Below are 21,690 nucleotides of genomic sequence, written 5' to 3' on the forward strand. Positions count from 1 at the left end.
GTAGGTTAGTGGACTGATACACAGACCAGAGCGGCCTGACGGTTAGTGGACTGAAATACAGACTAGAGCCACAGACCAGAGCGGCCTGTAGGTTAGTGGACTGAAACACAGACCAGAGCCACAGACCTGAGCAGCCTGTCAGTTAGTGGACTGAAACACAGACCAGAGCGGCCTGTAGGTTAGTGGACTGAAACACAGACCAGAGTGGCCTGTCAGTTAGTGGACTGAAACACAGACCAGAGCGGCCTGTAGGTTAGTGGACTGAAACACAGACCAGAGCAGCCTGTAGGTTAGTGGACTGAAACACAGACCAGAGCGGCCTGTCAGTTAGTGGACTGAAACACAGACCAGAGTGGCCTGTAGGTTAGTGGACTGAAACACAGACCAGAGCGGCCTGTAGGTTAGTGGACTGAAACACAGACCAGAGCGGCCTGTAGGTTAGTGGACTGAAACACAGACCAGAGCGGCCTGTAGGTTAGTGGACTGAAACACAGACCAGAGCGGCCTGTCAGTTAGTGGACTGAAACACAGACCAGAGCGGCCTGTAGGTTAGTGGACTGAAACACAGACCAGAGTGGCCTGTCAGTTAGTGGACTGAAACACAGACCAGAGCAGCCTGTCAGTTAGTGGACTGAAACACAGACCAGAGCGGCCTGTAGCTTAGTGGACTGAAACACAGACCAGAGCGGCCTGTAGCTTAGTGGACTGAAACAAAGACCAGAGCCACAGACCAGAGCGGCCTGTCGGTTAGTGGACTGAAACACAGACCAGAGCCACAGACCAGAGCGGCCTGTCGGTTAGTGGACTGAAACACAGACCAGAGCCACAGACCAGAGCGGCCTGTCAGTTAGTGGACTGGAACAGTGATTTATAATGGAAAGATACTTCTACTGTCTGAATGATAAACAGTGATTTATAATGGAGGGATACTTCTACTGTCTGAATGATAAACAGTGATTTATAATGGAAAGATACTTCTACTGTCTGAATGATAAACAGTGATTTATAATGGAGGGATACTTCTACTGTCTGAATGATAAACAGTGATTTATAATGGAGGGATACTTTCCTGTACAGTGATACTTTACTGTCTGAATGATAAACAGTGATTTATAATGGAAAGATACTTCTACTGTCTGAATGATAAACAGTGATTTATAATGGAGGGATACTTCTACTGTCTGAATGATAAACAGTGATTTATAATGGAGGGATACTTCTACTGTCTGAATGATAAACAGTGATTTATAATGGAGGGATACTTCTACTGTCTGAATGATAAACAGTGATTTATAATGGAGGGATACTTCTACTGTCTGAATGATAAACAGTGATTTATAATGGAAGGATACTTCTACTGTCTGAATGATAAACAGTGATTTATAATGGAGGGATACTTCTACTGTCTGAATGATAAACAGTGATTTATAATGGAGGGATTTGTGGCACAAATCCAATACAAGTCAGTGGTACCTTTAGCATTTTCACGCTTCATGTACAAATCATCTTAAAGTATCTAAAAGTGTATTGTGAAGTTACTTATAGATGATATGGACATGAAGCGCGAAAATGCTAATATAGGTACCATTGACTTGTATTGGATTTGTGCCATAAATGCCAAAAGGTTAGAATTTGAAACAGTGGCCAAGTAACCAAAACCAAAACATGGCTTGCTGTCATACTGTGTCCATAGAGTGCTTACAGGCTATTGAAACCAATTTGTAATTTTGTAATTTGGGTTAACTATCCCTTTAAGCGGCAGGTAGCCTAGTGGTTAGAGCGTTGGGCCAGTAATCGAAAGGTTGCTAGATCGAATCCCTGAGCTGACAAGGTAAAAATCTGTCGTTCTGCCCCTGAACAAGGCAGTTAACCCACTGTTCCCTGGTAGGCCGTCATTGTAAATAAGAATTTGTTCTTAACTGACTTGCCTAGTTAAATAAAGGTTACATAACTTGCCTAAAGGTTAAATTTAAAAAAATAAAACCTGTGTTACTGTTGCCATCCCCACCCGTTCTCTTTCTGCATAGAAAGACACTTACCATCACTTGAAGCAAGGCCACCAGGTAAAATCCTTTTGACGTAGACTCCAAACTCCTCTCCCGTTAACTCCTTCACTCCTCCAATGACTTTGATCCCTGGGGGGGGGGGGAGAACACCGTAGAACAGAGGGCTGTTTAATAGTAGCCTATACATGTTTAACTACTGGTCTATCTGTCACTGGGTTACTAATGAATCATAGAACAGAGGGCTGTTTAATAGTAGCCTATACATGTTTAACTACTGTCTGTCACTGGGTTACTAATGATTCAAAGAACATAGGGCTGTTTAATAGTAGCCTATGTATTTTTAACTACTGTCTATCTTTCCCTGGATTAGTAATGACTCTGAGCTGAAAGCTGTCTCAGGAAGAACAGTAGAGAGCTCCAATTGAATGACAAATCCAATCCACCGAAGTTCATGAAGTTTGGAGAGTTGACCTTGTTCTTCAGTCATTGTGCAGAACAGCAGAGATGTCTGTATGCTGTCACAATAGTGGTGGGAATTCTGTACACTCTCTTTACATCAACTCTCTTTACATCAATAATATAACATGAGTAAAACCTACACAACTAAAGCACTCGTCTCTAACAGCCTAGAGGAAATACAGAAACTAAGGTAACCCTTCACAAAGCCTTTGTAATGTAAATTAGCATACTAATACCACTGCAGTTTAAATAATGGTTACATAAGCAATGTACTAACAGCATAGAGTGTATGTATATTCTACAGAGACACTCCTGGACTCTCAACAGTTTTTTGGGGGACTGAAGTGAACTATAAGGAAAGTTTTGCCCAGGTAACAGGCCAACAACCACCGATGAACTTTACAACATGGTAATTACAACAAAAGGTAACTTGATGGTTGCCTCAGGTTAAAAGTGGTGTGTGTGTGTGTGTGTGTGTGTGTGTGTGTGTGTGTGTGTGTGTGTGTGTGTGTGTGTCAAGCGGCTGCTGTATGTGTATGCCTGTGTCCCAAATGGCATCCTATTTCCTATGTGGTGCTACAGGCCCTTGTCAAAAGTAGTGCACTATATAGGGAATAGGACACACCTCATGTTACCATTCCCCCCTGATCACTAAACAGGATATGTACAAGCCACAACCAGCTTATGTGCTCACTGGTTAATACATGGCTATGGGTCTATAGATGGTTAATACATGGCTATGGGTCTATAGATGGTTAATACCTGGCTATGGGTCTATAGATGGTTAATACCTGGCTATGGGTCTATAGATGGTTAATACCTGGCTATGGGTCTATAGATGGTTAATACCTGGCTATGGGTCTATAGATGGTTAATACATGGCTATGGGTCTATAGATGGTTAATACCTGGCTATGGGTCTATAGATGGTTAATACATGGCTATGGGTCTATAGATGGTTAATACATGGCTATGGGTCTATAGATGGTTAATACATGGCTATGGGTCTATAGATGGTTAATACCTGGCTATGGGTCTATAGATGGTTAATACATGGCTATGGGTCTATAGATGGTTAATACATGGCTATGGGTCTATAGATGGTTAATACCTGGCTATGGGTCTATAGATGGTTAATACCTGGCTATGGGTCTATAGATGGTTAATACCTGGCTATGGGTCTATAGATGGTTAATACCTGGCTATGGGTCTATAGATGGTTAATACCTGGCTATGGGTCTATAGATGGTTAATACCTGGCTATGGGTCTATAGATGGTTAATACCTGGCTATGGGTCTATAGATGGTTAATACCTGGCTATGGGTCTATAGATGGTTAATACCTGGCTATGGGTCTATAGATGGTTAATACCTGGCTATGGGTCTATAGATGGTTAATACCTGGCTAAACACAAGCTTTGTTTGTAAATTATGTCTGAGTGTTGGAGCATGCCCCTGGCTATCCGTACAAGTATATCTGTATATCTGTATTGGAATGAATGCCATGTTTGTAATATATCAAACAATCAATCTGCCTCATCCACTTCCACTGTTGCTAAACATTCCACAGCTTAATGGACAATTAGTTCATTGGATCAGGCCGGATGAGGGTGTAGTATAGTGGAGGAGGTTGAATGAGGATCGTGGCTGGAGGGGGGCGGTAGTGGGGGGGATGGGGGGGGTCAGAAGTGGGTGGTTTCATCAGGCATCTTAGCATGATGCCTCAGAGACAAAACAAACTGCAGGGGTCCTGACCTGGCACCAAGGACGTACACACCAGCTGCCTAGCCAGATCAAAACCCACTTCCTGTCCGCTCATTCACCCAGGCCTATATGTACTGTAAGCCCTGTTGTAGCTATGGGTTCTGGTCAAAACAGTCATGCACTATATTGTGAATAGGGTGGCATGTCAGACCAGCCAGTGTCGGGGTTAGGCTATAATACATGGATTAAAGGAGAAGTTGTTGTTTTTTACAACCAAATCTCTATTTTCGATGTCAATAGAATGTTCTTTATAGGGTCCCAACACCTTTTGTATGATTACACATTTTTCAAAAACAGCAAATAACTTCCTGATCCTCGTTGTGTAGTATGGGGGCCCCTGAAAAAACATGAAGAAAGGCTCCAAAATCACCGAAAAACATCCTTTTAGAAACGGCAAAGATCTCAGTATAATGATGCAGGTCTTTAAATGTTGTACACATGACATTGTGTCATTCCAAACTTTATCCTCAATGTTATATTCCATTTTGTGCGACTTGAGCCGTTTCCCCTATCTAGCTGTTCCAATCTCCATGTAGCATGCTGCTACAGATAACTGCTAAAATAAAGGAAACATCAACATAAAGTGTTTGGCCACCACGAGCAGTCAGAACAGCTTCAATGAGCCTTGGCATAGACTCTACAAGTGTCTGGAACTTCCTGTGTGGAAGCACCCCATGCTTTCAATATACCATGTAGCCCTCATTTATTCAAGTGTTTCCTTTATTTGGGGAGTTACCTGTAGAATGGACAGAAAGGTATCGCTTGAGTCATAACAAAATGGAATATACTTTCTCATACTCTCTCGCACACCACACACACCCGCACACACTCACAAACAAACACACACACCACTCTCACACACACACCATCAATCCATTAGAGCAGTACCTGTGTAGCTCAGGGCTAGTCTGCTCTTTCCAGGCAGACAATATGTTTGCACTAATTGAGTTTGGAGCAAGAGGAGCATGTTAATTATCTAGGATCAGGTTTTGGAGTTGCTCTTCCTTCACTCCTTGTCCTCTCTCTCCTCTCGCTTTCTCCTCTCTCTCTCTACTTCTTTGACATGCTAAGTCCTCCCTCTCTCTGTCAGGGTGTTTTCTCTCTCATGTAGTTCTGTCAGGGTGTAGTTCTGTCAGGGTGTAGTTCTGTCAGGGTGTTGTCTCTCTCATTATGTAGTTCTGTCAGGGGGTTTTCTCTCTCATTATGTAGTTCTGTCAGGGTGTAGTTCTGTCAGAGTGTAGTTCTGTCAGGGTGTAGTTCTGTCAGAGTGTAGTTCTGTCAGGGTGTAGTTCTGTCAGGGTGTAGTTCTGTCAGGGTGTTGTCTCTCTCATTATGTAGTTCTGTCAGGGTGTAGTTCTGTCAGAGTGTAGTTCTGTCAGGGTGTAGTTCTGTCAGAGTGTAGTTCTGTCAGGGTGTAGTTCTGTCAGGGGGTTTTCTCTCTCATTGTGTAGTTCTGTCAGGGTGTAGTTCTGTCAGGGTTTTTTTTTCTCTCATTATGTAGTTCTGTCATTATGTAGTTCTTTCAGGGTGTAGTTCTGTCAGGGTGTAGTTCTGTCATTATGTAGTTCTGTCATTATGTAGTTCTGTCAGGGTGTTTTTTCTCTCATTATGTAGTTCTGTCATTATGTAGTTCTTTCAGGGTGTAGTTCTGTCAGGGTGTAGTTCTGTCATTATGTAGTTCTGTCATTATGTAGTTCTGTCATTATGTAGTTCTGTCAGGGTGTTTTCTCTCTCATTATGTAGTTCTGTCAGGGTGTAGTTCTGTCAGGGTGTTTTCTCTCTCATTATGTAGTTCTGTCATTATGTAGTTCTGTCATTATGTAGTTCTGTCAGGGTGTAGTTCTGTCAGGGGGTTTTCGCTCTCATTATGTAGTTCTGTCAGGGTGTAGTTCTGTCATTATGTAGTTCTGTCAGGGTGTTTTATCTCTCATTATGTAGTTCTGTCAGGGTGTAGTTCTGTCATTATGTAGTTCTGTCAGGGTGTAGTTCTGTCAGGGTGTTTTATCTCTCATTATGTAGTTCTGTCATTATGTAGTTCTGTCATTATGTAGTTCTGTCAGGGTGTAGTTCTGTCATTATGTAGTTCTGTCATTATGTAGTTCTGTCAGGGTGTTTTCTCTCTCATTATGTAGTTCTGTCGGGGTGTAGGTGTAGTTCTGTCAGGGTGTAGTTCTGTCATTATGTAGTTCTGTCAGGGTGTAGTTCTGTCAGGGTGTAGTTCTGTCATTATGTAGTTCTGTCATTATGTAGTTCTGTCAGGGTGTAGTTCTGTCATTATGTAGTTCTGTCAGGGTGTAGTTCTGTCATTATGTAGTTCTGTCAGGGTGTTTTCTCTCTCATTATGTAGTTTTGTCAGGGTGTAGTTTTGTCAGGGTGTAGTTCTGTCAGGGTGTAGTTCTGTCATTATGTAGTTCTGTCAGGGTGTAGTTCTGTCAGGGTGTTTTCTCTCTCATTGTGTAGTTCTGTCAGGGTGTAGTTCTGTCAGGGTGTAGTTCTGTCAGGGTGTAGTTCTGTCATTATGTAGTTCTGTCAGGGTGTAGTTCTGTCAGGGGGTTTTCTCTCTCATTATGTAGTTTTGTCAGGGTGTAGTTCTGTCAGGGTGTAGTTCTGTCATTATGTAGTTCTGTCAGGGTGTAGTTCTGTCAGGGTGTTTTCTCTCTCATTGTGTAGTTCTGTCAGGGTGTAGTTCTGTCAGGGGGTTTTCGCTCTCATTATGTAGTTCTGTCAGGGTGTAGTTCTGTCATTATGTAGTTCTGTCAGGGTGTTTTATCTCTCATTATGTAGTTCTGTCAGGGTGTAGTTCTGTCAGGGTGTAGTTCTGTCAGGGTGTAGTTCTGTCAGGGTGTTTTATCTCTCATTATGTAGTTCTGTCATTATGTAGTTCTGTCAGGGTGTAGTTCTGTCAGGGTGTAGTTCTGTCAGGGTGTTTTATCTCTCATTATGTAGTTCTGTCATTATGTAGTTCTGTCAGGGTGTAGTTCTGTCAGGGTGTAGTTCTGTCAGGGGGTTTTCTCTCTCATTATGTAGTTCTGTCATTATGTAGTTCTGTCAGGGTGTTTTCTCTCTCATTATGTAGTTCTGTCGGGGTGTAGGTGTAGTTCTGTCAGGGTGTAGTTCTGTCATTATGTAGTTCTGTCAGGGTGTAGTTCTGTCAGGGTGTAGTTCTGTCATTATGTAGTTCTGTCATCATGTAGTTCTGTCAGGGTGTAGTTCTGTCATTATGTAGTTCTGTCAGGGTGTAGTTCTGTCATTATGTAGTTCTGTCAGGGTGTAGTTCTGTCATTATGTAGTTCTGTCAGGGTGTTTTCTCTCTCATTATGTAGTTTTGTCAGGGTGTAGTTTTGTCAGGGTGTAGTTCTGTCAGGGTGTAGTTCTGTCATTATGTAGTTCTGTCAGGGTGTAGTTCTGTCAGGGTGTTTTCTCTCTCATTGTGTAGTTCTGTCATTATGTAGTTCTGTCAGGGTGTAGTTCTGTCATTATGTAGTTCTGTCATTATGTAGTTCTGTCATTGTGTTTTCTCTCTCATTATGTAGTTTTGTCAGGGTGTAGTTTTGTCAGGGTGTAGTTCTGTCAGGGTGTAGTTCTGTCAGGGTGTAGTTCTGTCATTATGTAGTTCTGTCAGGGTGTAGTTCTGTCAGGGCGTTTTCTCTCTCATTGTGTAGTTCTGTCAGGGTGTAGTTCTGTCAGGGTGTTTTCTCTCTCATTATGTAGTTCTGTCAGGGTGTAGTTCTGTCAGGGTGTAGTTCTGTCATTATGTAGTTCTGTCAGGGTGTAGTTCTGTCAGGGTGTCAGTGACATTTACTTCCTCTTCCCAGGATGAGACATCCCATAATATTAGAGATGAAACAGCTTGTAGAGACCACAGGACTCAGACACATCAAGACGAAGTGAACTCTACAGAGAGGAAGAGGAGGTGAACTCTACAGAGAGGTAGAGGAGGTGAACTCTAAAGAGAGGAAGAGGAGGTGAACTCTACAGAGAGGAAGAGGAGGTCAGAGAGGAAGAGGAGGTGAACTCTACAGAGAGGAAGAGGAGGTCAACTCTAAAGAGAGGAAGAGGAGGTCAACTCTAAAGAGAGGAAGAGGAGGTGAACTCTACAGAGAGGAAGAGGAGGTGAACTCTACAGAGAGGAAGAGGAGGTCAACTCTAAAGAGAGGAAGAGGAGGTGAACTCTAAATGCACTTTACTTGTGGGTCGTTCTGGATAAGAGCGTCCACTACAGACGAATGGACACAGAAGGCAGGACTCCTAAGGCTTGGTGGTGCCGACTCCATTTTGTACAACTGTGTGTCTGCATACCAAGTTCAGGACAGTCGGGATATGATTAACAACATGTGTCTATACATCAACCAGGGTGTTATGTTTTGCTGTGTCGGGACAACTATCTTATTTACCATGCCTATTCACCATGACCATGATATCTTAGTGGGAGGACTTTTAGAACACCGTGTGTGTGTGTGTGTGTGTGTGTGTGTGTGTGTGTGTGTGTGTGTGTGTGTGTGTGTGTGTGTGTGTGTGTGTGTGCATATGTGAATGTGTGTGTGCATATGTGAACGTGTGTGTGTGTGTGCATACGTGAATGTGTGTGTGTGTGCATACGTGTGTGTGTGTGTGTGTGTGCATATGTGAATGTGCATATGTGTGTGTGTGTGCATATGTGAATGTGCATATGTGTGTGTGTGTGCATACGTGAATGTGTGTGTGCATACGTGAATATATGTGTGTGTGTGTGTGTGTGTGTGTGTGTGTGTGTGTGTGTGTGTGTGTGTGTGTGTGTGTGTGTGTGTGTGTGTGTGTGTGTGTGTGTGTGTGTGTGTGTGTATAAGTGAATGTGTGTGTGTGTATAAGTGAATGTGTGTGCCTACGTGAATGTGTGTGTTACATGTGTAATGTGTGTGTGATGTGTCTGTAGCCTTGTGCTGTCCGGGGAGTGAACTGAGGACGACTGTAGTAAACAACTGTTCTTCTTGTCATTATCCTGGCAGGACAGAGCTCAGTGGTTAAAGCCACACCACATGTCTCACTTCTCTACTACACATACACACGTGCACGCACACACACACACACACACACACACACACACACACACACACACAGACTAGCTCCAAAACACTGTTAACTGTTATCTACAGTCTGTCTGTTTCAGTCTGTCTATGGACATGTACAAAACCCTGCACTGTCCTCTGCTCTTAGCCTGGTTTTCCTGCCACTTGATCTACATAGACAGGTTAGCCTACAGTATAGATCCAGTACACATAGATCTGTGACAGGTTAACCTACAGTATAGATCCAGTACACATAGATCTGTGACAGGTTAACCTACAGTATAGATCCAGTACACATAGACCTGTGACAGGTTAACCTACAGTATAGATCCAGTACTCATAGATCTGTGACAGGTTAACCTACAGTATAGATCCAGTACTCATAGATCTGTGACAGGTTAACCTACAGTATAGGTCCAGTACACATAGATTTGTGACAGGTTAACCTACAGTATAGATCCAGTACACATAGATCTGTGACAGGTTAACCTACAGTATAGATCCAGTACACATAGACCTGTGACAGGTTAACCTACAGTATAGATCCAGTACTCATAGATCTGTGACAGGTTAACCTACAGTATAGATCCAGTACTCATAGATCTGTGACAGGTTAACCTACAGTATAGGTCCAGTACACATAGATCTGTGACAGGTTAACCTACAGTATAGATCCAGTACTCATAGATCTGTGACAGGTTAACCTACAGTATAGATCCAGTACTCATAGATCTGTGACAGGTTAACCTACAGTATAGGTCCAGTACACATAGATTTGTGACAGGTTAACCTACAGTATAGATCCAGTACACATAGATCTGTGACAGGTTAACCTACAGTATAGATCCAGTACACATAGACCTGTGACAGGTTAACCTACAGTATAGATCCAGTACTCATAGATCTGTGACAGGTTAACCTACAGTATAGATCCAGTACTCATAGATCTGTGACAGGTTAACCTACAGTATAGGTCCAGTACACATAGATCTGTGACAGGTTAACCTACAGTATAGATCCAGTACTCATAGAGCATGGAAGGAACATGTGTTCATCACTATCCAGCAGACTAACAGAACATGGAAGGAACATGTGTTCACTCTGCATGTACAGTGGGGAAAAAAAGTATTTAGTCAACCACCAATTGTGCAAGTTCTCCCACTTAAAAAGATGAGAGAGGCCTGTAATTTTCATCATAGGTACACGTCAACTATGACAGACAAAATGAGAAAAAAAATCCAGAAAATCACATTGTAGGATTTTTTATGAATTTATTTGCAAATTATGGTGGAAAATAAGTATTTGGTCACCTACAAATAAGCAAGATTTCTGGCTCTCACAGACCTGTAACTTCTACTTTAAGAGGCTCCTCTGTCCTCCACTCGTTACCTGTATTAATGGCACCTGTTTGAACTTGTTATCAGTATAAAAGACACCTGTCCACAACCTCAAACAGTCACACTCCAAACTCCACTATGGCCAAGATCAAAGAGCTGTCAAAGGACACCAGAAACAAAATTGTAGACCTGCACCAGGCTGGGAAGACTGAATCTGCAATAGGTAAGCAGCTTGGTTTGAAGAAATCAACTGTGGGAGCAATTATTAGGAAATGGAAGACATACAAGACCACTGATAATCTCCCTCGATCTGGGGCTCCACGAGAGATCTCACCCCGTGGGGTCAAAATGATCACAAGAACAGTGAGCAAAAATCCCAGAACCACACAGGGGGACCTAGTGAATGACCTGCAGAGAGCAGGGACCAAAGTAACAAAGCCTACCATCAGTAACACACTACGCGGCCAGGGACTCAAATCCTGCAGTGCCAGACGTGTCCCCCTGCTTAAGCCAGTACATGTCCAGGCCCGTCTGAAGTTTGCTAGAGAGCATTTGGATGATCCAGAAGAGGATTGGGAGAATGTCAGATGAAACCAAAATATAACTTTTTGGTAAAAACTCAACTCGTCGTGTTTGGAGGACAAAGAATGCTGAGTTGCATCCAAAGAACACCATACCTACTGTGAAGCATGGGGGTGGAAACATCATGCTTTGGGGCTGTTTTTCTGCAAAGGGACCAGGACGACTGATCCGTGTAAAGGAAAGAATGAATGGGGCCATGTATCGTGAGATTTTGAGTGAAAACCTCCTTCCATCAGCAAGGTCATTGAAGATGAAACGTGGCTGGGTCTTTCAGCATGACAATGATCCCAAACACACCGCCCGGGCAACGAAGGAGTGGCTTCGTTAGAAGCATTTCAAGGTCCTGGAGTGGCCTAGCCAGTCTCCAGATCTCAACCCCATAGAAAATCTTTGGAGGGAGTTGAAAGTCCGTGTTGCCCAGCGACAGCCCCAAAACATCACTGCTCTAGAGGAGATCTGCATGGAGGAATGGGCCAAAATACCAGCAACAGTGTGTGAAAACCTTGTGAAGACTTACAGAAAACGTTTGACCTGTGTCATTGCCAGCAAAGGGTATATAACAAAGTATTGAGATAAACTTTTGTAATTGACAAAATACTTATTTTCCACCATAATTGGCTAATAAATTCATTCAAAATCCTACAATGTGATTTTCTGGATTTTTTTTCCCTCATTTTGTCTGTCATAGTTGAAGTGTACCTATGATGAAAATTACAGGCCTCTATCGTCTTTTTAAGTGGGAGAACTTGCACAATTGGTGGCTGACTAAATACTTTTTTCCCCCACTGTATATGCTGCACTAATATAATGAGAATGATTAGAACATACATGTCCTGTTAAAGCAACGTTGTTCATTCTAATTCTGTGGTTCTACTGTTCCATGATGATGTCAGCTCTAGACTGTACTTAACTAGTGTGTTGTAGAACAGAATGGCGAAGGCACTTAGAAGGTCCCTTCTCACAGTCAGTAAATAGAATGTGTTCTAGACTTTTCCAGTCCCTTCTCACAGTCAGTAAATAGAATGTGTTCTAGACTTTTCCAGTCCCTTCTCACAGTCAGTAAATAGAATGTGTTCTAGACTTTTCCAGTCCCTTCTCACAGTCAGTAAATAGAATGTGTTCTAGACTTTTCCAGTCCCTTCTCACAGTCAGTAAATAGAATGTGTTCTAGACTTTTCCAGTCCCTTCTCACAGTCAGTAAATAGAATGTGTTCTAGACTTTTCCAGTCCCTTCTCACAGTCAGTAAATAGAATGTGTTCTAGACTTTTCCAGTCCCTTCTCACAGTCAGTAAATAGAATGTGTTCTAGACTTTTCCAGTCCCTTCTCACAGTCAGTAAATAGAATGTGTTCTAGACTTTTCCAGTCCCTTCTCACAGTCAGTAAATAGAATGTGTTCTAGACTTTTCCAGTCCCTTCTCACAGTCAGTAAATAGAATGTGTTCTAGACTTTTCCAGTCCCTTCTCACAGTCAGTAAATAGAATGTGTTCTAGACTTTTCCAGTCCAGTCCATTCTCACAGTCAGTAAATAGAATGTGTTCTAGACTTTCCCAGACCAGTCCATTCTCACAGTCAGTAAATAGAATGTGTTCTAGACTTTTCCAGTCCCTTCTCACAGTCAGTAAATAGAATGTGTTCTAGACTTTTCCAGTCCCTTCTCACAGTCAGTAAATAGAATGTGTTCTAGACTTTTCCAGTCCCTTCTCACAGTCAGTAAATAGAATGGGCTGTTTGGGAAATTTTCGTCAAAATGTGAGTATACCCACTTCTCCAAGCACCACTACACCACTGGTCAGTGCTGTAGCTAGCGGAGTGTGTTGTGGGATAGAATTTGTTAGGTTGCGAGTATGTTGTGGGTGTGTTGTGGGTGTGTTCTATAATAGAATGTGTTACAGACTTACCCAGTCCATTCTCACAGTCAGTAAATTCTATTTCATGAACGGCACGATCTACCCCATACGGACCCATTAGTGTCCTAGAGGAGAGGAGAGGAGAGAGGAGAGGAGAGGAGAGGAGGAAAAAGAGAACGGAGAAGGGGAAGAGAAAATGAAACAAAGTGAATCACCAACATCAGCTTTACATTGATTATCCAAGGTTTGATAACAAAGAAACAAACTAACTGACCATACCCCAGAACAGTAACCAATATAAATGTCCATTACACAGTACACACATTTCCTGGTTTCACAGATTCCAGAACACCCCCAGGCCACTAGAGCATCATTAGGCTGGTGCAGGTTTCACCATAGGGCTCTATTTGATTTTTATTTTCAATATTAGCACTGGCTGTAGCGCTATAGGTCCGGGGGGATGTCAGAGATATTTTAGCTATTTTCATAGCGGGAATTATGAGTGCAAGACCGGGACGTGGCGCGAAAGGGCTGTCACGTCCTGACCAGCAGATGGAGCTGGTGTAGTAGTTTGGGGGTCAGGACGTGGCAGTCTGGTGTGTGTCTTGTGACTCCTGATCAGGAACAGCTGGGAATCGTTGTTCCTGATTGGGAGTCACATATGTAGGAGTTGTTTGTCACTGGGGTTTGTGGGTAATTGTTTCTTGTTTAGTGTGGTTGCACCTGACAGGACTATTGGCTGTCAGTTTCCTTGTTTTTGTTTTGTATAGTGTTCTTTCTAATTAAATTGAAAGATGAATATTAACGCCGCTGCATTTTGGTCCATTCCTGAAGACAGCCCTTACAGAATTACCACCAACAAAGGACCAAGCAGCGGAAGAAGGCTGGCGAGGTAAGGGAAACCAGGAGGCACCCCCAAGAAATTTTTAGGGGGGGGCACAAGGGGAGTTTTGCGGGGCAAGAATGGAGCCCCAGGCCAGCTCCCCGCACTAGCATGGAGGTGCGTGTTCGCAATCTGGTACGCCCAGTACCAGCACCACGCACCAGGAGTCTAGTGTGTCAACCCAGCCTCGCCAGTCAACAGTCGTCGTCAGAGCTGCCCGCCAGTCAACAGTCGTCGTCAGAGCTGCCCGCCAGTCAACAGTCGTCGTCAGAGCTGCCCGCCAGTCAACAGTCGTCGTCAGAGCTGCCCGCCAGTCAACAGTCGTCGTCAGAGCTGCCCGCCAGTCAACAGTCGTCGTCAGAGCTGCCCGCCAGTCAACAGTCGTCGTCAGAGCTGCCCGCCAGTCAACAGTCGTCGTCAGAGCTGCCCGCCAGTCAACAGTCGTCGTCAGAGCTGCCCGCCAGTCAACAGTCGTCGTCAGAGCTGCCCGCCAGTCAACAGTCGTCGTCAGAGCTGCCCGCCAGTCAACAGTCGTCAGAGCTGCCCGCCAGTCAACAGTCGCCAGAGAGGTCAGACTGCGCTGAACTGCCAGAGTGGCCAGACTGCGCTGAACTGCCGGAGTGGCCAGACTGCGCTGAACTGCCGGAGTGGCCAGACTGCGCTGAACTGCCGGAGTGGCCAGACTGCGCTGAACTGCCGGAGTGGCCAGACTGCGCTGAACTGCCGGAGTGGCCAGACTGCGCTGAACTGCCGGAGTGGCCAGACTGCGCTGAACTGCCGGAGTGGCCAGACTGCCCTGAACTGCCGGAGTGGCCAGACTGCCCTGAACTGCCGGAGTGGCCAGACTGCCCTGAACTGCCGGAGTGGCCAGACTGCCCTGAACTGCCGGAGTGGCCAGACTGCCCTGAACTGCCGGAGTGGCCAGACTGCCCTGAACTGCCGGAGTGGCCAGACTGCCCTGAACTGCCGGAGCGGCCAGACTGCCCTGAACTGCCGGAGCGGCCAGACTGCCCAGACTGCCCAGACTGCCCCGAGCTGCCAGACTGCCCAGACTGCCCCGAGCTGCCAGACTGCCCCGAGCTGCCCCGAGCTGCCAGACGCCAGACTGCACCGAGCTGCCAGACTGTCCCGAGCTGCCAGACTGCCCAGACTGTCCCGCGCTGCCAGACTGCCCAGACTGCCCAGACTACCCAGACTGCCCCGAGCTGCCAGACTGCCCAGACTGCCTGGAACGGCCAGAGCCTGAGCCGCCTCCAGGATAGGTGGGTTGGGGAGGGAGGGTGTAGCACAGTGCCGTCGTTGACGGCAGCCACCCTCCCTTCCCTCCCTTATTGTTTAGGGTTACTGTTTTAGGGTTTTGTTGGGGATTTTGTTTGTTGGTGGTTTTTTGTTGTTGTGGTTAGGTGCATTCTGGGGTCTGCACCTTGAGGGGGGGGGGTACTGTCCTGACCAGCAGATGGAGCTGGTGTAGTAGTTTGGGGGTCAGGACGTGGCAGTCTGGTGTGTGTCTTGTGACTCCTGATCAGGAACAGCTGGGAATCGTTGTTCCTGATTGGGAGTCACATATGTAGGAGTTGTTTGTCACTGGGGTTTGTGGGTAATTGTTTCTTGTTTAGTGTGGTTGCACCTGACAGGACTATTGGCTGTCAGTTTCCTTGTTTTTGTTTTGTATAGTGTTCTTTCTAATTAAATTGAAAGATGAATATTAACTCCGCTGCATTTTGGTCCATTCCTGAAGACAGCCCTTACAAGGGCTGAGCTTTGATGAGTAAATAAGTTGTAGGTGTGTCGATGCTTGGCCCCTCACTGGCCAATCAGAACATGGATTAAATTGAGATTTTGTGTCACTGATCTACACACAAAACCCCATAATGTCAAAGTGGAATTATGTTTTTAGAAATGTTTATAAATTCATTAAAAATGAAAAGATTAAATGTCTTGAGTCAATAACCCAATAAACACTTCGTTATACCAAGCCTAAATAAGCTCAGGAGTAAACATTTGCTTAACAAGTCACATAATAATTTGCATGGACTCAGTCAGTGTACAATAATTACATTTGAATGACTGGTAAATCTCTGTACCCCACACATACAATTATCTATAAGGTCCCTCAGTTGAGCAGTGAATGTCGAGCATAGATTCAACCACAAACATCAGGGAGGTTTTCCAAAGCCTCGCAAAGGGCACCTACATTATTAGTAGATGGGTAAACATTTTTAAAAGCAGACATTGAATATCCCTTTGAGCACGGTGAAGTTATTAATTACACTTTGGATGGTGTATCAATACAACCCAGTCCCTACAAAGATACAGGCATCCTTCCTAACTCAGTTGCCGGAGAGGAAGGAAACCGCTCAGGGATTTCACCATGAGGTCAATGGTGACTTTAAAACAGTTACAGAGTTGAATGGCTGTGATAGGTGAAAACTGAGGCTGGATCAACAACATTGTAGTTACTCCACAATACTAATACAAATATTACAAACATGCATCATGTCTGCAATAAGGCACAAAAAAAGTACTGCAAAAAAGTATGGCAAATAAGTTAACTTTTTTTCCTGAATACAAAGCGTTATTTTTGGGGCAAAACCAACACAACACATCAATGAGTAGCACTCTTCATGGTGGTGGTGGCTGCATCATATTCTTTACTTTAGTTTCTTTAGTAAATATTTTCTTACCTCTATTTCTTGAACTACATTGTTGGTTAAGTAAGCATTTCATGGTAAGGTCTACACCTGTTGTATGTGACAAATATAATTTGATTTGATTCATGGGTATACTTATCTTCGGTAAAGACTAGAGTTTTTTTAGGTTTAGAAATAAACGGAATAGAGATAAGCACAGGCAAAATCCTAAAGGAAAACCAGGTACTGTCTGTCTGAATGTGGATGCTACCATGATTTACGGATTATTCTGAATACCTCGTGAATAATGATCATTGAGAAAGTTACAGAGTAAAGCACAAAAGGCCAATAGAGAAACACAGGTGAATTTGCGTCTAAATTCACCTGTGTTTCTCTATTGGCATCCACATTCATTTAGAAGTGGTTAGAAACATTATATTCTTTTTACCAATAAAAGTGACTCCAAAATGACACAATACCTTATTTACCATTCATTTCTATTGGGAAGAAATTATCTGAAATACAACCAAAATGAACTGCAAATGCATCCAACAAGTTTGTAGAGTCACAAGCTTGATGCAATCATTGAATGCTAGGAATATGGGACCAAATACTAAACGTTTGACTACTTTATTTATAAGAATATTTGAGCATACAATATACCTCAGTATTTTAATTATTTACTTTATACAGTCATTACTGTATATCTTTATCAAGGGTGTCAATAATGATTGACCTGACTGTATATACAGTATATTATTCCAAAACTATCAATGAAAAAAATGACAAAGTATTTAACCTATTTCCATTGAGTATATTCATACACAAACTATGAATGATAGGCCCTAACACAGTAAAATATTTCTCATTGTGGTGTTCTTGTAGTGTTCTTGAGGTCTTATATGGTGTTATTGTATGTTTCGGTAGAGCTGGTATAGAGCTGCTGTGTGAACCATGGAGGTACTGGTAAGCAATGACAATCTGCACAATCTCTCGGGGTATGGGATCTAGCCTTCTGATTCAGCCCCCCGGGGCAGTGGGGAATATCAATATTTCAGCGTGAGCGGCTCCATGGACACGTCACAGAGGACAAAAGACTCCTGTCACTAAGACAATGAGAGGTTGTACAAATGAACCAAGCAAGCCACTGTCATTAGAGGGTTGAGTATTGAAGTCGTTGGTGAACGTGGGTAGACCAAACGTTGGCTTTAGGGATAGAAAGTGAATGTTTGGAAAGAAGGAAGTCATAAGGAGGTATGTGTTTTTTAGGAGAGCATTGAGAAGAAGAAAAAACAGTAGTTTTGTGTTGATGAATGGTAGAGTACTTCTGGTAGTATGCAGGTCTAATAGAGGACCTTTACCTGATGAAGATAAACCTCATCACAATTCTCTACTATAGGCCTACTGCAGATTGTATTATCTATTCAGGCCTAATAGAGGACCTTTATGAAGATAAAGAGCACCACTTCAGCACCTGGAGGCTGGAACATTCAGTCTGCTCTGCTCTTCTAGAACCAAAGCATTGATTCTTAGAGTCTTAGAGCTGTGGGTTTAAAAGTTTAACAGAACATCAACCCACTACCACCTCCACCAAATGACAACCCAAGTCAATAGAGAAACAAAGCAGCCATCTTCGTCCACTGACTAGACATTTCTGATTAACATATTTGAGTGGAGAGGAGTGACACAAACACTGAACCATGTGGCACTAAGAATACAGCATAGATACAAAGATACTAGACACTGAACCATGTGGCAGTAAGAATACAGCATAGATACAATGATACTAGACACTGAACCATGTGGCATTAAGCATACAACATACAGTTGAAGTCGGAAGTTTACATACACTTAGGTTGGAGTCATTAAAACTCGTTTTTCAACCACTCCACAAATTTCTTGTTAACAAACTATCGTTTTGGCAAGTCGGTTAGGACATCTACTTTGTGCATGACACAAGTCATTTTTCCAACAATTGTTTACAGACAGATTATTTCACTTATAGTTCATTGTATCTCAATTCCAGTGGGTCAGAGGCTGTGCCTTTAAACAGCTTGGAAAATTCCAGAAAATTATGTCATGGCTTTAGAAGATTCTGATAGGCTAATTGACATAATTTGAGTCAATTGGAGATGTACCTGTGGATGTATTTCAAGGCCTACCTTCAAACTCAGTGCCTCTTTGCTTGACACCATGGGAAAATCAAAAGAAATCAGCCTAGACCTCAGAAAGAAAATTGTAGACATCCACAAGTCTGGTTCATCCATGGGAGCAATTTCCAAACACCTGAAGGTACCACGTTCATCTGTACAAACAATAGTACGCAAGTATAAACACCATGGGACCACGCAGCCGTCATACCGCTCAGGAAGGAGACGCGTTCTGTCTCCTAGAGATGAACGTACTTTGGTGTAAAAAGTTCAAATCAATCCCAGAACAACAGCAAAGGACCCTGTGAAGATGCTGGAAGAAACAGGTAGAAAAGTATCTATATCCACAGTAAAACGAGTCCTGTATCGACATAACCTGGAAAGGCCGCTCAGCAAGGTAGAAGCCACTGCTATAAACCACCATAAAAAAGTCAGACTATGGTTTGCAACTGCACATGGGGACAAAGATAGTACTTTTTGGAGAAATGTCCTCTGGTCTGATTAAACAAAAATAGAACTGTTTGGTCATAATGACCATCATTATGTTTGGAGGAAAAAGGGGGATGCTTGCAAGCCGAAGAACACCAACCCAACCGTGAAGCACGGAGGTGGCAGCATCATGTTGTGGGGGTACTTTGCTGCAGGAGGGACTGGTGCACTTCACAAAATAGATGGCATCATGAGGGAGGAAAATTATGTGGATATATTGAAGCAACATCTCAAGACATCAGTCAGGAAGTTAAAGCTTGGTCGCAAATGGGGTCTTACAAATGGACAATGACCCCAAGCATAATTCCAAAGTTGTGGCAAAATGGCTTAAGGACAACAAAGTCAAGGTATTGGAGTGGCCATCACAAAGCCCTGACCTCAATCCCATAGAAAATGTGTGGGCAGAACTGAAAAAGTGTGTGCGAGCAAGGAGGCCTACAAACCTGACTCAGTTGCACCAGCTCTATCAGGAGGAATGGGCCAAAATTCACCCAACTTATTGTGGGAAGCTTGTGGAAGGCTACCCGAAACAATTTAAAGGCAATGCTACCAAATACTAATTGAGTGTATGTAAACTTCTGACCCACTGGAAATGTGATGAAAGAAATAAAAACTGAAATAAATAATTCTCTCTACTCTTATTCTGACATTTCACATTCTTAAAATAAAGTGGTGATACTAACTGACCTAAGACAGGGAATTTTTACTAGGATTAAATGTCAGGAATTGTGAAAAACAGAGTTTAAATGTATTTGGCTAAGGTGTATGTAAACGTCTGACTTCAACTGTAGATACAAAGATACAAGACACTGAGCCATCTGGTAATAAGAATACAGCATAGATACAAATATACTAGACACTGCTCCATCATCGTACTTCTATGGTATTAAGAGGAGGGGAATCCCTGTGATTCCCAAACATTGTTGGTCTACTACAGATTCTCTCCAACCCTTTTTCTGGAGAGCTAACCTCCTGTTGGTTTTAACTCCAACCCTGTTCCTAGAAAGCCACCCTACTGTAGGTTTTAACTGCAACCCTGTTCCTGGAGAGCTACCTTCCTGTAGGTTTTAACTGCAACCCTGTTCCTGGAGAGCTACACTCCTGTAGGTTTTAACTCCAACCCTGTTCCTGGAGAGCTACCCTCCTGTAGGTTTTAACTGCAACCCTGTTCCTGGAGAGCTACCCTCCTGTAGGTTTACACTCCAACCCTGTTCCTACAGAGCAACCCTCCTGTAGGTTTTAATTCCAACCTTGTTACTGGAAAGCCACCCTCCTGTAGGTTTCAGGACAGTAGCTCTCCAGAAACAGGGTTGGAGAACCCTGGTCTACTATGAACCAAATTGTTAACCCTTGTTACACCGTTGTGACCCAACTGATAAACCAAACACTATCTGTAGCCACCAAATGACAACCCAAATCAACACAGAAACAAAGCAGATTTGTCTTTGTCCATTGACTAGAAAGCTGTCTGATAATCATCTGAGAGAGGAGGGGAACACGGTACACTAATCACACAGCAGAAGACATGGACAGATCCTGTACTTCTCTGACGTCCACAACAGGAGTGTTATTCTTATGGTTGAATGGTTCTTCCCACATGTTTTGGATCTGCTGTATGTCACAACAAAAGTGATTTCATATTTCCTTGTGGAACCTTGACGCATAGTAATAAAACCACACAATATCGCTAGCCAATATCTTTAGCCAGAACCCATGGCTTCAGACTCAGTCCAGTATCAACTACTGTAGCTGTAGCCCATCATTGGACAGAGAGTCCAAACGCACCATTTAGGAAACCATTTGTTGTATTATTGCCACCAATCCCTCTCTATTCTGGCTATATTTTCTATTTTGTCTATTCTCTCTGTGAAATCAGCTCATATTGGCACCAGGACTGCAAAGTAAACACGTTGAACAGCCTTGCCAAATTCCCCACTAATTCTCCTTTCAACGTTTTCATTTGGAGATTTGGGGTAGTTAAGACTAAAATCCTGATTTCCTTTTTGGTTCCGTTTCAGGTCAGATTGGACTAACTGTTGTTACATAGCAAATGTCTAACAGAGGGTCAAAATAATACAATAATACTGGGTTTTGGCATTAACTTCCCAAATGCATCCATAACAGGCTACAATGTAGTGTAATAATACTGGGTAAAATACACTAAAGATAGACTACACACTGGGTAAAATACACTAAAGATATACTACACACTGGGTAAAATACACTAAAGATAGACTACACACTGGGTAAAATACACTAAAGATAGACTACACACTGGGTAAAATACACTAAAGATAGACTACACACTGGGTAAAATACACTAAAGATAGACTACACACTGGGTAAAATACACTAAAGATAGACTACACACTGGGTAAAATATACTAAAGATAGACTACACACTGGGTAAAATATACTAGTATTACATTTGTTCTTTATCAACAACAAATTAGCCTCGCAACACAACTCCAAACATTATTGGAATTGATCAAAACT

At 43.1% G+C, this 21,690-nt stretch overlaps 1 protein-coding gene across 6 annotated transcripts in view; it reads right to left on the reverse strand.

The window, feature by feature from the left end:
- The window catches only part of LOC106602015 (syntaxin-binding protein 4), a 175,681-nt gene that overhangs the window by 94,474 nt on the left and 59,517 nt on the right, over window positions 1-21,690 (reverse strand). For all 6 annotated transcript variants that reach the window (XM_045715827.1, XM_045715825.1, XM_045715824.1 and 3 more), the window contains 2 exons: window positions 13,094-13,167; window positions 2,040-2,135 (listed from right to left, as the gene is read on the reverse strand). In XM_045715827.1, the coding sequence (XP_045571783.1) occupies window positions 2,040-2,135; window positions 13,094-13,167 (170 nt within the window). The remainder of the gene's footprint in view (window positions 1-2,039; window positions 2,136-13,093; window positions 13,168-21,690) is intronic.

The sequence above is a fragment of the Salmo salar genome, chromosome ssa03 (assembly GCF_905237065.1).
Source record: "Salmo salar chromosome ssa03, Ssal_v3.1, whole genome shotgun sequence".
Taxonomy (NCBI): domain Eukaryota; kingdom Metazoa; phylum Chordata; class Actinopteri; order Salmoniformes; family Salmonidae; genus Salmo; species Salmo salar.